Source organism: Ostrea edulis, chromosome 2 (genome assembly GCF_947568905.1).
Source record: "Ostrea edulis chromosome 2, xbOstEdul1.1, whole genome shotgun sequence".
Taxonomy (NCBI): Eukaryota; Metazoa; Mollusca; class Bivalvia; order Ostreida; family Ostreidae; genus Ostrea; species Ostrea edulis.
In genome coordinates, this window is record NC_079165.1 from 84349967 (window position 1) to 84364783 (window position 14817).

At 34.2% G+C, this 14817-nt stretch overlaps 1 protein-coding gene across 1 annotated transcript; it reads right to left on the minus strand.

The window, feature by feature from the left end:
- Positions 1–6781: 6781 nt before the first annotated feature.
- LOC125682318 (uncharacterized) lies at positions 6782–12492 on the minus strand. Its single transcript, XM_056155230.1, has 7 exons — positions 12258–12492; positions 11165–11333; positions 10537–10698; positions 10139–10274; positions 9184–9309; positions 7506–7559; positions 6782–6975 (listed from the first exon to the last, which is right to left on the minus strand). Exons 1-7 carry the CDS (start codon positions 12394–12396, stop codon positions 6901–6903), a joined length of 861 nt encoding a protein of 286 aa, XP_056011205.1. The 5' UTR covers positions 12397–12492; the 3' UTR covers positions 6782–6900.
- Positions 12493–14817: the final 2325 nt, after the last annotated feature.

A 14817-nucleotide genomic window follows, 5' to 3' on the forward strand; every position in this document is an offset into this window, starting at 1 on the left:
TTTTGTGGATTTTGCCTAAAATCACGCTTATTCAACATTCTTATGACATAAATTGTAATTGTATCTAATATGTTACATTTCAGTTTTTTGCATAAAATAGCACAAAAACTAACGTATTATTTTTACTTATCTGAACGCAAGAACAAGAAAAGGATTTATTCTCTATGGATATTTTAAAAATATCGCTTTCAAATTGTTTTCTAAAATATATCGGTATTTCGATGTGGGTGGGTTGGGATCTATTCAAATAGATAACATCAAATCATCAATGAGAACATATATTTATTTGTTACAAAGCCTGTTACATACATGATATATGTATAGACGTTTCGATGAGCACAACTTCCTTGGAAAACGAGTGGGTAACTTGCAAATTATACTAGTATGACATTTCACTTGCAATTACTAGTAAACTCACTGCATGTTTGCCAGCTAATACACTGTATGTATGTACACTGAGGTGACTGTACGATTACTGAAAGGTGACAACGCTTTGTCACTTGCCAGACGAAGGGAGCCCCATGGACCAAATGCGATCTTATTTTTAATTTTTGCTTCTCTTTTGAAAGTTGTAGTCACCGTGCGTCATTATTTTGATTGTAGGTACCAGCACTGCATATTGGTTGAAGTCTGAAACCAGTGTAATGGAATAGGGTAATTACACTCCTCCCACAAGGTTTGGGGGAAATTATCGCGCTTGAGGCGCAGTTTTGGGAAAAGAGTACCAATTCATTTCCCATAGACCTCAATGCTAACCTTTGGCCCTCTCACTAATTAACTATTTCAATTTTAAACAAATAATCGCAAACATTTCAAAGTTCATTCCAAGTGTTGATAAAAAACGACAAAAAATATATAGGGTCCCGTGCCTTTTATAGGCCATATTTGTACTTTTTTTTTTATTTTTTTTTATTTTTTTTTTTTTTTTTATTTTTACAACACCTAGCAATCTGCAGTAAATTATACACTTCATTTTAAGCACACCCCTACCATGGTAATTTCCTCAGACATTTCTCGATTTTGTGCGATAATTTTTCATCCTCACAATTAATTTGAACCTCTATAATATTTCTTTCAATTCCAAACAATTTCACTCTTGATATTAGCCAATCACGCAACACCTAGACATTTATACCTCCGCTCAATCTTGGGGTAAACTGCGTCCGGGTTACGCATACGGGGGTTTGGTACTCTCATTCCTTTTGTCTTATTTGTACTAGGCTTTTTGTTTGTCTTTGCTTCCTTGAAAATAATTGATAAAAAGAGTTACTTTGAAAAGGATCCAGTCAATATATTGACAATCATTGTTTCAATCAATGTCGGTTCGGTTCGATCTAATTCTACAGCTTGTAATCTTGTTTTGCCGTCAAACAACTGCACAATTCTGCACCATATCTAAATTCTACGACCCACAAAAATTGAGGTTCATATTTTTCTCTTTTCAAAATTACAAAATTTAGCCGTATGCTCGGGAAGTCCATTAAAGTTAAGAAATTACAGTTCAAGCACGGGCACCAATCGCTCTATCGCTCAACCGAAAGTTGTGAAAGAAAAATCGTCGGGGATAAGTTGACCCGTTCAAATTTAATTGGGCAATAAATCGGGGGGAAAATGAGATTATGCTCTGGGCAATTTAATATCCAGTAATATCATAGTAATGCACTTGGATGGGATGTTTGACGCTTCTATTTGTTTGGCGTGCGAGTCCGTAGTGAATTTTTACCAATGAAAAACCTTTTGAACGAAAAAACAACAACAAAAAACAAAAAACAAAACAAAAACAACAACAACAAAAAACAACAACAAAACAAAACAAAAAAACAGCAAAAAAAAACCCAACAACAACAACAACCCCCCCCCCCCAAAAAAAAACAAACAAACCCAAAACAACCTCAGTCTTATTCTTAATATAAATATATATATATATATATATATATATATATATATATATATATATATATATATATTAGAACGCCGTGAATAACTCAACCGGTTTCACTTTCAATTTTCAAGAGTTAACTCTTGAAAATTTAAAATGAAACCTGTTGAGTTATTTTCGGCGTTCTAATTTTTCTGTATTATGCTATTAATTGTCTGAATATTTACTTATATTTTGGATTATATATATATGAAAATTCCAGATTTGGCACCTAAAATGACTTTCGTACGCCACCCCTTTTCGGAAATCCTGAATCCCCCCCACTGTACGTTGTGTAGATCAATTCAACTATAAACTATAATAGAAATATGGCATTTTTTTTAAAAGTTAAGATTAAACTTAAACACTGGAAATTCGACACTAACCCCCCCCCCCCACACACACACACACATACCAACATGCGTATATCAAAATACATGCATGTATCTGCTGTTTAAACTTGTTCTTGCTGAATATATAGTAGTATTGATAAATCGCGCATACAATGACATAATTTCTCGATCATATGATAGTATATAAATTTCAAATACTGTGGAAATGACAGACTATCGATTTCCAACATCCAGCAGATTAAACTTCTTTTTTTTCCCACATTACTCTCATTGTTTTAATTTGGTCCCACAATCTCCTATGCAAATGGAGGATCTCCCGAACAATCTCGATACACAAGACTGTGGCAATTTCTGACATGATAGCAAAGGTGGAATTGAGGACATTTTATTTGCAATTTTGTAGACGAAAATATTAAAACTTTTTTTTTTGGTTCAAAAATTCAACTTCATTTGGTAAAAATTCACTACTGACTCGCACACCAAAACAAATTCCAGCGTCAAACGAGCCATCAGAGTGCATTGCTTAATATGGAATTATATAGGGTATAAATCCCAGAGCACTACATTCTTATATTTTCGATATAAGGCCCAATTCAATTTGCAAGGGTCAACTTACTCCCGACACAACTGAATCTAGGGGGGTGGGGGTGGGGGTGGGTAGGGGGTGTTGTGGGGTTACTGCACTACCGGATGTCGATCATGCGATTGTTCTTTTACAACTTTCGGTTGTGCAGTAGATTGGTATCGTGTCCACTTATCTTACTAAGTGCTGAGATAAAGCAAGGTCCAATTCAGAATCATTTTTACGTCTCTTTTTCCCGAGGGAAGGACTTTCCCGAACTTATCAGTACATGTATGCGCGTTTTTTCAGTTCCTAGTCAGCAGCTGTTTGGTTAGTACTTTGGGATGAATAGTCTGTACCGATGGTAAAACGGCAGTAATACTCGATTAAAGTTTGTCAGTGAAAATTGAATGTCAATGTTTTTCGAGGCTATTAATAACTACATATATGTATAATTCTTTGCAACCTCTCAAGCAGCTGGTACTTTCATGATTCTTCATGTTAGGCCGTTCTTGGCACACTGATTTTGATTACGGATGACTCCGTTTACCTGATCAGGATATAGGGCTCACGGCGGGTTTGTCCGGTCGACAGGGGATGCTTACTCCTAGCTCCTAGGCACCTGATCCCACCTCTGTGTTTGCCCAACTGTTTATTTTGCATTGCTTATAGGAGTTATGGGATTGATCACTGTTCGTTATCTTCACCTTTCATAACATCAGAGGTATTGTGGTGCCACAATTAAATGCCAAGACTCTCAAAGCGGTACCCAACACCATATTTCTGTCGAAAATTGAAACATTTGTATAATAAAATTGGGTTCGGTATAATTCATTGTGTCTGTTCATACACTTAAAATCAGGTCCCCCTGGCGTTTTCTCAGGGAATACTTTTTTTTTTTTTTTTTTTTTTTTTATAATTTATTTTTTTTTTGGTTTCATACAATACATCAAACACTTACACAAACATACCTTTCATACATCTCCCTGTGGTTTAGGTTACTTGCTGTACAATAGTGAAAGTAATAATGATAACAATAATACATGTACTAAAAATAATGACAAGTACATGTAGTAATAATTAATCAATTGCAAAAATATTTTCCCACTTCATCCATATTTTATCAAAGTTATGTATTTTAAATGCTTGAATTGCAGCATATTTCTCTACATGATATTTAAACTTTAAGTGACATAGTAATCTAACAAGATTTGGTTCTTTATTCTGCATTAAACAGATAAATATGTATTGTTTAGCATATAAAATTATAAAGTTTATGGCTTTATTATTTAAAGACAGTGGAATTTCACCAAATATTATATTTGACACATTAAAACCAATTCTTTCTGAAATTTTTCTATATATATGAAGACTTAACTCACTCCACAATGTTTGGGTCTTATTACAGGAAGTAAAAATATGTGTTATTGTTTCAATATTACTTGTACAAAATCTACAGAGATCATCTGTTTTAACACTAATGTTTTTCAAATAAGAACCAACAGGAAGAATTCTATGTAAAATTCTAAACTGTAGCCACTGAACAGAAGAATCACTAGATGTTTTGAAACAAATTTTAAACAGATCTTGCACTGAAATATCATCTACTCCATATGAAGATAGTTCAGGATTCTTACTCCCATTGGGCGGGCTACTGTCATTAAAACCTTGCTTATTCCAAAATTGAATCATTTGTTTATATCACTTCCTACTCCAAAGAAAGAAACAATCTCTTATTTATACAAAATTATTTTTGAATTCCTATGGAAATCTAGTGTAGATAAAGTTAAGAGGTCTGTGATAACACAAGACTATCTATCGGGTGGTATCAAGATGGTTGATATAAGCAATTTTATTACATCATTGAAATGCTCTTGGATTAAAAGGCTTACTAGGTCAAACTGTCAGAAACCATGGATGAATATTTTTTTTGCCATGTATGGAAATTATATTTTAAAGAAATTATATGACTTTGGAGATAGTTTTATTGTGGAACAATTATGTGTTAAAAGCAATGTTTTTTGGAAGGATGTTTTTAATGCTTGGTTTTTTTATTTGAAGACTAGTCAAAATCTTCCAAATATTAAAAATAATTTTCATAATATTCCAGTGTGGTACAATTCTAATATTAGAATTGCGGGAAAACCTGTGTTTTATGAGAAATGGTATGAAAAGGGGATTAAAGCTGTTCAAGATTTTTTTGATACTGATTGTAACTTCCATACCATAGAAAAATTTCAGTGTTTATACAATCTTCAAGAAGTATGTGTAATGAAATACAATAGCATTATTACTGCAATTTCAAAATATTTAAAACGTCTGTCAATTGATAGACACTCAACCAAACAAAATGTTAATCCATGTATGCCTATATTTTTTGAACCAGTTTTATTACATGAAAGATGTTCTAATATTATTTACAATATTTTAAATGCAAAAGAAGATATCCCAACTTCTATGGGCAAGTGGAATTCTCAGGGAATACTTTATAATTTTTATTAGGTGAATAAACTTTACGCATTCCTGAAATATTGCAATCTCTTTTGAATCAATACAACGGTCAGCAAAAACAGGGGTCAAGGTCCAATTTTGTTTCTTAATGTTTATTTTTTTTATATAAAATTGCAGCCTCCTATATAGCAAACAGAATTAAACAAGCTTTAGACTAGGTATTTAATTCATGACGGCCAAAAGGAGTTCCTTCAGGGTAGATCTATTGGAGAAAGCACTCGTGTTATATATGATGTTATCCACAGCACCTTTGAAAACCAGGTATCATATTGCTTAGTGATTTTGAAAAGACATTTGACTCTGTTTCATGGAAATTTATGTACAAGACCTTGTTTAACCTCTGTGTAGAAATTATGGGACTCGTGATTAGACAAATAAAAACATCAAGGGAATAAGGATAGAAAAGGATTATGTTTGTTTACCCCAGTATGCAGATGACACAGTACTGTTTTTAGATGGTTCCGAAAAAATGATAATAATAAAAAAACATTTGGATAAAAAAAAACCCTGGGTTTAAGGTTTGTAAATCGTCAGTTACTCTTTTGAGGAGATCGTTGATTTTTCTTTTAATGATAAATGGCATTTGTATTTCTTTTTAGTTCAACTGAACCGAAAGTTCAAATGATCTCAATTTTTCCTGATTTAAGTTTGTTCGTCGCACTGGTTTTTGTTTTTTGGTTTGTTTTTTTAACATGCACAACTTTTCAGCGAAACAACCCTCCGAGTTGCAACCAAACCTGGTCTGTACACGGAATGAGAAATAGTCAGGAAAGATTAAAATCGGGGTGGGTTTGAAAAGAAATTTTCCCAAAAGGCACCAGGCCACAGAAACCATAACCCTGGAAAAAAGGGAGATCATTATAGGGCTTTCATTATAGAGAAATGATTACCTGATAATCTTCATCTATAGTATAGATTGAAGTTTGTTCAATCCATGAGCTCTGGGGTCACGGCGGGGCACATGTTGGGTTTAAGGTGACACAGGAGGATCGGGTATAAGGGCATATCATATATGTAAAGAAAAATCTCATTAACAACTATCAAAACATGCATGCAAGCTTTCTTATTCACGAAGACTGAATTTAACTAACTGACATCAATCTGTCAAGTTTGTTCAAACGACTGTAACCCTTTCATGAACGACGAGATCAAAGCGAGGCCACAACAAGACACTTCTTTAAGACCAAAGCGAGGCCACAACAAGACACTTCTTTAAGACCAAAGCGAGACCACAAGATACTTATTGAAATACTCTTCTAATAAGACAAATTACCTGTAATAGTACTGCAATTTGTCAAGCTTCAGATATTGCAAGCATTAGTAGTTTCATGTTTGTACAATTTGTAGCCTCATGGATGAGGATCGATTCAGAGACGCTATCGGTGATGTGGAACACGGGCCTCTTGTTCAAAATGATAACTAAGATTATACATAAAATACTATTTAATTCGTATGTGAACAATATGTGGAAAATCCCATTCCTGATTGAATCATTCGACACCATGAAGCTGATTATAAAATAGTACGCAAATGACGTATTCTTTAAGATGTTCGTGCTACAGATGAGTTCTCTCCTCTGGATAGTTGTAGAAAACAGAGTTAGTGTATCCTGTCGATCGCCATGATTGATCCTAGAACAAGAAATATCAGTATTACTGCTAAATATCCATCAGAGTGCCAGTCAAGAACACGCGGATATCTTTCACCACATTTAGTAAGCAAGTAAGTAAGTAGGTAATTTATTTCCAATTTTGGGCCCAGAGGGCATACAAAGAATACAAAGTGTTTATACATAAATCATAAAAGAGTGATTATCCAAAAGATGGATGAAAAATAAAATTTACAAGTTCATGATAAATCAACTTTTCTTAGCAATGAACAGCTATATATGTAATTGGCAAATTTTTCAATAATATTGTTACATTCGTTGCTCATAAGCCAGATATATATTTGTCTAGTATTACACAGGTTTATAAAATTCTTACACAAAATGTTCATGAACTCTATGAATGGTTTACTTAGGCGTTGGTATGCTATGCAGTCAAATACAAAATGGAATTCATCTTCTACATTGATGAGAAAACATCCTTTATGAACCGAAAGTAAAATGTAGTATTCCAAGACAATTTCCTGCTCGCTGCTGTACCCGTGTACTACTTACACTTAGATATACTGCACTTGGTTCTTTCGACACGTGAGGTCTTCGTATGGAAAACTGAATAAAAGAAATTACACATGTAACAAACTACAATAATAAGATTTTCAACGGCAAATATAAAATACTAGAAACTATCGCGATCAAAACACAGAATGTTAGAAACTTGTACAGTAACAGTAACAAGGGTACTAGAAAAGCACATGGTAAAAGTAGAGGAGAGCAACATTGCTCAGGAGAACACGAGTGGTGTAAAAAAAAAAAATGAAAATGCAGAGAGAACAAGAAAACCCCACTACGTCAGCCATAATTGAGACCAAATACTGTACAGAAATTGGAAAAAACCATACATTATACCTTAAAATATTTACTTAATGGTCCCATGCAGTTTCTATTTCTTATATTTCTCGATAGAAGCAGGGACTTTTCAATTGACATTCACCAGTTAAACTTCATAAAAAATACTGAGATATATGGAACAAGTGTCTCTTTTACATTTTGGGTGGAAATAAAAATAATGAAAGAGTGGGCCAGTTTCTGTATAATCGGCTTCGCTGAATACAATGTATTCTAATGTTTCCACTAGGTTTTCACTGTTTTCATAACCTCATGATACAAACTACCCAAGTATTCATTCCTTATATAAGGTACATTTGTACATATAACGTGATTTTTGTTCATTACTGTAAATGTTCGGGAGTCAGATCGGCACACATTGAACTGTAATCAATTGTACTTTATTTTGATGAATAAAATATCATGTTGTTATAATATTTATAAATTGGTGGGGGGTCATCGCAATGAACAGTGGGAAATAAAGGCAATTTTCGCTTAATATTTTTTGTGAAAGTTCGTAATAATTTTCTACCATTAATCTTTTCCTTTAAAAAATACGAATTTTCATCACATGAAATAGAGGGAGAGTTTGATATATCACTCATTTCATAAAAGAAAATTCAGACAGCTTAAGTAAGACGAGAACGTGCTTATTGTGATGTTAATGCATTTGAATTATCATATATACATGTATTAAATGTTGCTTTCCCTAAAATAAAATTTTCTTATCGAGTTCTTATGATACAAATGTCATGATTAATCATCAAATTACTGATTTTTTTTTCAGTTTCTGAGACAATATAAGCTGCATCAGCGTGTCATATAGAGGCGAATGTGCTGGGAAATAAAAGATCATTCTGTCTTTATGTCATGAGTTATCCTCCCCTTTTTACAAAGATATTCTAATTTGCCTGCTACGAAAAGCTTGGCTTTTACAAAATGAAAAATGGCGGTAGTGATCGCGAATATTTGGGACCGGATTTGTATACATGTAGATTTGTATGTACATTATCTACAAATTGCAATGACGATTATTTCCTTAACAGTTATGAACAATCCAAGTTGAAATCTTGCTAAATATAGTACGTCCATTCTAACGACTTGGAATTTCGAAAGAAATAAACGTAGAATACATGAGGTATGAACTGCAATGCGCATGCGTCACGCCGGCATACTTTTCATGAAGCGCTGCCGGTGTGAAGCGTCACAATTCACACTCTCGTGTACTTTCAAAAATGAAATTTATTTCTTAAATATCTATCTATATCTTTTTGCAGTATTGCATGAATCAAATTTACCACGTAGTCCCACACTTAGATCAAGTGAAAAATTAGAAACAATGCCTTACGTCAACGTCTGAACTGAATTTGCTGTAGCTGGTCACGTTGTTCACAAAACTGGTGTCCGTCCCAGCATTCCCAGGAAGGTAGAGTCCAGGTCTGGTCATTCGACTACTACCGAAAGGGTCATGTGCCTAGAACACGAACAAAGGGGGATATGTGAGCAAATTACTGTGATACAGGTAAAGGTGAAGATAACGAATAGTGATCAATCTTTTAACTCCTATAGAATAGTGATCAATCTTATAAATGCTATAAAGGTGAAGATAACGAACAGTGATTAATCTCATAACTCCTATAAGGAATACAAATTAAGAGCTGGATAAACACGGATCCCTGGACATACGTTGGATAGATCCGCAATCAAGATCATGATTGAAAAAAAAAGATTGTATAGGTATAAGAATGGCAATCATGCAATAGTTACGAAAAATGATGACGTGAACAATAAAGATTCATTCTTGCCGCATCGCTTCTGTTGAGATCTTCCCCTGAGCTCCGACTGTGAACTGCTGAAATATCGCTTATCACCGGCTTATATACTAATGTGCACCCGAACTAACCTCGGGCGCTTTCGTAATGCACACCAATAAAACCCGGTTTATGTCACCTCTTATATTGTTAAATTCACTACGACTTTTATATAATTATGTAGTGAATATTTATCGTTAAATTCACTACAACTTATACATAAAACCACACAGTACTACAGTAATTTTGTGTTCCAGGTCATGATATGCCTATACTTCAAATTCCAAAGAGGTCATCTACTTGTCGATTAAATAATTCTAAAAGGTATGTATATAATATAAATACAATATTCCAATGAAGGACCGATCGATTTTTAACAGGAAGAGTGAGGGGGTTTATGGTAAGGCTATATCATGTGTTCATCATACGCTTACTATGAATGATGCTTGTTTGATGGCACTTTCTGTATTTTTAATGCAGTCTTGTACTTACAGGTACCAAATGTCTCCCATCTCGTAAGGACCTTTTGTATGGGATTTCTCGCGTGGAGTACCTCCCAGAAAATGTCAACCATCTGGAGTCGGTCCCACTAAATCCTCGCCAGTCTCCAGCTTCATCCTCACAGTAGCTGCAATGAATACTAATATAAAACAGACTATGTAATGAATACTAATATAACACAGATTATATATTGGGAGAATCCGGGACTCCTTTTCAACAATTACAAGGCTAACATTAAAACGGAATGTGGCGATAATATCATACGGGAATAGGACAGAGAGTTTGGTGAAGTGGAGAGAGAGAGTCTTGTGATGTGGAGAGAGAGTCTGGTGAAGAGGATAGTCATACTGTACTGGAAACTATCTCCTACTCAAGACTGTACGAGTTACCTTTCTTTATTTTTGTTTCGTGACCTGATGAGGCAACCAACAAATACAAATATTAGTACCGCTCCAAGACACCCAAAAGTAATCCCAAGCTCGGCTTCCAGAGAAACCGCTACACGGTCACATCTCTCCCCGTAATAGATGTTTAGCCAATCAAAATCGCAGCTGAAAAGCAACAAAATCAGCAATTACATAAATCTCTTTAAAGCAACATTCATGCAGATTGAACTAGACTTTTTTTGTAAATCATTTCTTTTAATATCTTATACCCTACACTGTGATTTTATCTTAAGACGTCAGAATGAAAAAACAAAAAACGCGACAATTTTTTGTGTACACCGGTAAAGAAAGACGTCATGATTACCAATCAGTTACTTGTCATCTTTGATTTTTTTAGTGTTAATGTGATCTATCTATCTATCTATCTTCTATCTATCTATCTACCTATCTATCTATCTATCTATCTATCTATCTATCTATCTATCTATCTATCTATCTTCTATCTATCTATCTACCTATCTATCTACCTACCTATCTATCTATCTATCTATCTATCTATCTATCTATCTATCTATCTATCTATCTATCTTACAATCTATCTATCTAGCTAGCTACAATGTATCTATCACACCTGCAGTATGAGATGCCACCAGAATGAATACATGCACCGTTTGGACCACATTCAATAGAGCACCCTGGCTGATGCAGATTGCAGGAGTGAGCGGTATAGTTGTTTTCCAAGGACGAAGCGCATTCCTCGGTTTTGTTACAAATACCTACTGCCTCACACTCAGTATCATCTGCAATCAATCACACGATGGAGCTCTGTGTACATCTTAGGTGGAAAAAGTACGTTCTAAAGATTTTTCTCTTTCAGAAAATTTGATTTGGAATGTCGATCTAGCTTAAGGATATTTAGGATTAAAAATATAATTCAGTCATAGACATTAGATATTGACCTACGTACAATGAATTTATTTTAAGAAGGCATTGAATTTAATTTAAGAAGTGTCTAGCTTCAATTTGATAAGCTTCTATATTCAATTTAAAGAGTGTCTGATTTGAAATCAAAGAGTCTCTGAATTCAATTTAAAAAGTGTCTGAATTCAATTTCAGGAGTTTATGAATTCATTAAGGTGTATGAGTTCAATCCAAAGAGTGTATGGATTCATTAAAGAGTTTATGAATTCATTAAGGAGTGTAGGGATTCATTAAGGAGTGTAGGAATTCAGCTTAAGGAGTGTCTTACTTCAATTTAAGGAAGGTGTGACTTCAGTATAAGGAGTGTATGATTTCAATGTAAGGGTTATCTATGTTCAATTTATGGAGTGCCTGACCTCAAACTAAAATGTCTCTGAATTCAATTTGAGGAATGTCTGAATTCAATTGAAGGAGTCTACGACTTAATTTGATGAATCTCTATAATCAATTTAAGGATAGTTTGACCTCAAATTAAGGAGTGTGTTACTTCAATTCAAGGAATGTCCGACTCATTTTGAGGAGTGTCCAAATACAATTTAAGGAGTGTCTGACTGTAATTTGATAAGTTTCTATATTCAATTCAAGGCGTGTCTAACTTCAATCTAAGGAGTGTCTAATTTCAATTTAAGAAATCACGAGGAATAATTATCCCGTTCATACTTCTTAACGCGAATATATATATATATATATATATATATATATATATATATATATATATATACTTCATCAAAAGAAAATCATACTTTTATGAATGATAAAGGCTCTACGGATTTCTTCTTTGTTGTCATACAGTTGTCCTTCTGAAGTAGCAAGGGTTGTAAAGTCTACAGATTCCACGTGATCAGTTATATTCTCTACGAGATCTCGCACCTTTATTCCCATACCGCGTAGTTTATGAACATATACTTTTGCCAGTACGTGTACTTTGATACTCCCTTCTCTATAAAATAAATGCTTGATTTATTGAAAATAGACAGTACCAGTATTAACCAACAGGAAGAACGGCAATCGAATACTTGCGTTATCATGGCCACATGAAGCTGGAAAATATTTTGGTACTGCGAAGGAAGTAGATGATTCTTCACCTGAAAATGTGTACAACATTCCATTCTTACGCAAATAGTTAAAAGCCCATCAGAACCTTTCGCCTCAACAAAGAATATCTACCGTGAATCTCCATTGTAGATCATTCTTATTTTGGCAATTATGTTAATGAAATGTGAAGATTGCAAACAGTGATAAATCTCTTAACTTCTTTAAGGAATACAAAATAGAGAGTTGGGCAAACACGGATCCCTGGGTATACCAGAGGTGGGATCAGGTGCCTAGGGGGAGTAAGCATCCCCTGTCGACGATGAAAAATATTAAACAGTTCTGGACCCATTTTATCTTTACATTGGTCTTTAGTCAATTTGGACTTGTATGATCAATTAATATGGTCATGAGTCAAATGTCCCACATTAAGCCATGAACTTGATATTGCTTGTTTGAACCTTTCATATGAAATAAAAGGTAGCGCGACAAAATATTATATGGTAACACTGTCGTAATTGATAAAGTAACATAAAAGATTGCTCATTTAGCTGGTCAAAAATAATTTAAAACATTCCCCGTTTAAGGACCTACAAAATATGTATCTATTTTATTCCTTATTTCTTTCATTGAAAAGGTGAAAATAATGAACATAACTTCTATATAGAATAAAAGAATAATATAGTATAACTGATATGGACCTCTGGACATACTAGATGTGGGATCAGGTGCCTAGGAAGAGTACAACCATCCTATGTCGACCTGTCACACCCGCGGTGAGCCCTATATATTGATCAGGTCAGGTAAACGGAGTAATCTGTAGTCAAAATCAGTGTACAAAGAACGACCTAACAATTGGTATGAAACACGTCGGACAGCATTGTACCCAATGACAGGTTGTATTGGTAAATTAGATCGATCGTTATAATGACCATAAAATATGCAAAATGCTGACTTTACACGAGACTGTTGAAACCTATGAATATATAACATCAACTTGTTTGTCAATAGCCTGTCTCGATTTATAAACGGATCATACGCAGAACAAGCTTTTGCGAATCGAAGCATTTGAGAGACATAAATACCATATGCGGTGATAATTGAATGTTACTACATAAATATGGGACGTTGACTATGGAGAAGCTAAGTTCGTCATAAAGTTGAGTTGTTAGTTTGCCGTTAACATCTACGTTCACTAAAATACCTTAGTATGAAGCAGATGTAAAAACATTTTTATTACTTCTGGTTTATCAAAACGATTCTATCAGAGTGTCATTTGCACTTTCATCTTTAACATCGTTAACAACTTCTGCAAAATGAAATAACGTTTCGTTTTAGAAAATGTTTTCTATTGGTTTTTGCTTTCAACGATCTGGTCCAAACCAAGATAAAAGTGTAGTACTGCATGCTGTTATTTCTATAATCAACTTCAACCATTAAACGAGTATTAAACGAGACGCCTACTTATCTAGGATATTGTGAGGGATTTTGTAAATGTTTCTATGTGAGACATACTCCCAGCGTCATTTATTGACCCACCTTATATCCCCATATAAATCTAAACAGTAGTTTTTCCAATTGCTTTTACAATACTGATGATTAAGACTATTTTTGTATTTGTTTACACTCGTTCGTCATTTTTGTCTTACCAAGGTTACAGTTTCATTCTGAAACTTATCGCTTTTTTGCAGGTTGGCGTTGAATGTTCCAGAAATCCATAGTAAAATGGCAAATTCAAAGTGAGCAGAACCTGAAAATTGCATTGATATGTAACTCATCAGATGTTCACACTAGTATATGCATGGTATTATTATTTACCGATCTTTTGCGGTAGCCTAGTCGTTAGATTGCTAAAGATGAAAAAGGTGAAGAAAACAATGATCAATCTCACAAATCCTATAAAGAATACAAAATTGAGAGTAGGGCAAACACGGACCACTGAAAATACCAGAGGTGAAATCAAGTGCCTAGGAGGAATACGGCTCCCCTATTGTCGTGATCCCTCTATCTTGGTCAGGTAAATGGAGTAATCCATATGCAAAATCAGAATGTGAAGAACGGCTTAACAATTGGTATGAAACACGTCAGGCAATATTCGACCAAATGACAGTTTGTATGGTAAATATGATTACATAAATAACGACTCTGCCAAAGATTTGAATAGAATTTGCGAAATGCTGGGTTTAATGGAGACGGTTAAATCCCAAGGTAGGATACTGACAAATAAAATGTAAACTGATGTTAATTTTAAAATGAACATCATCTTACATT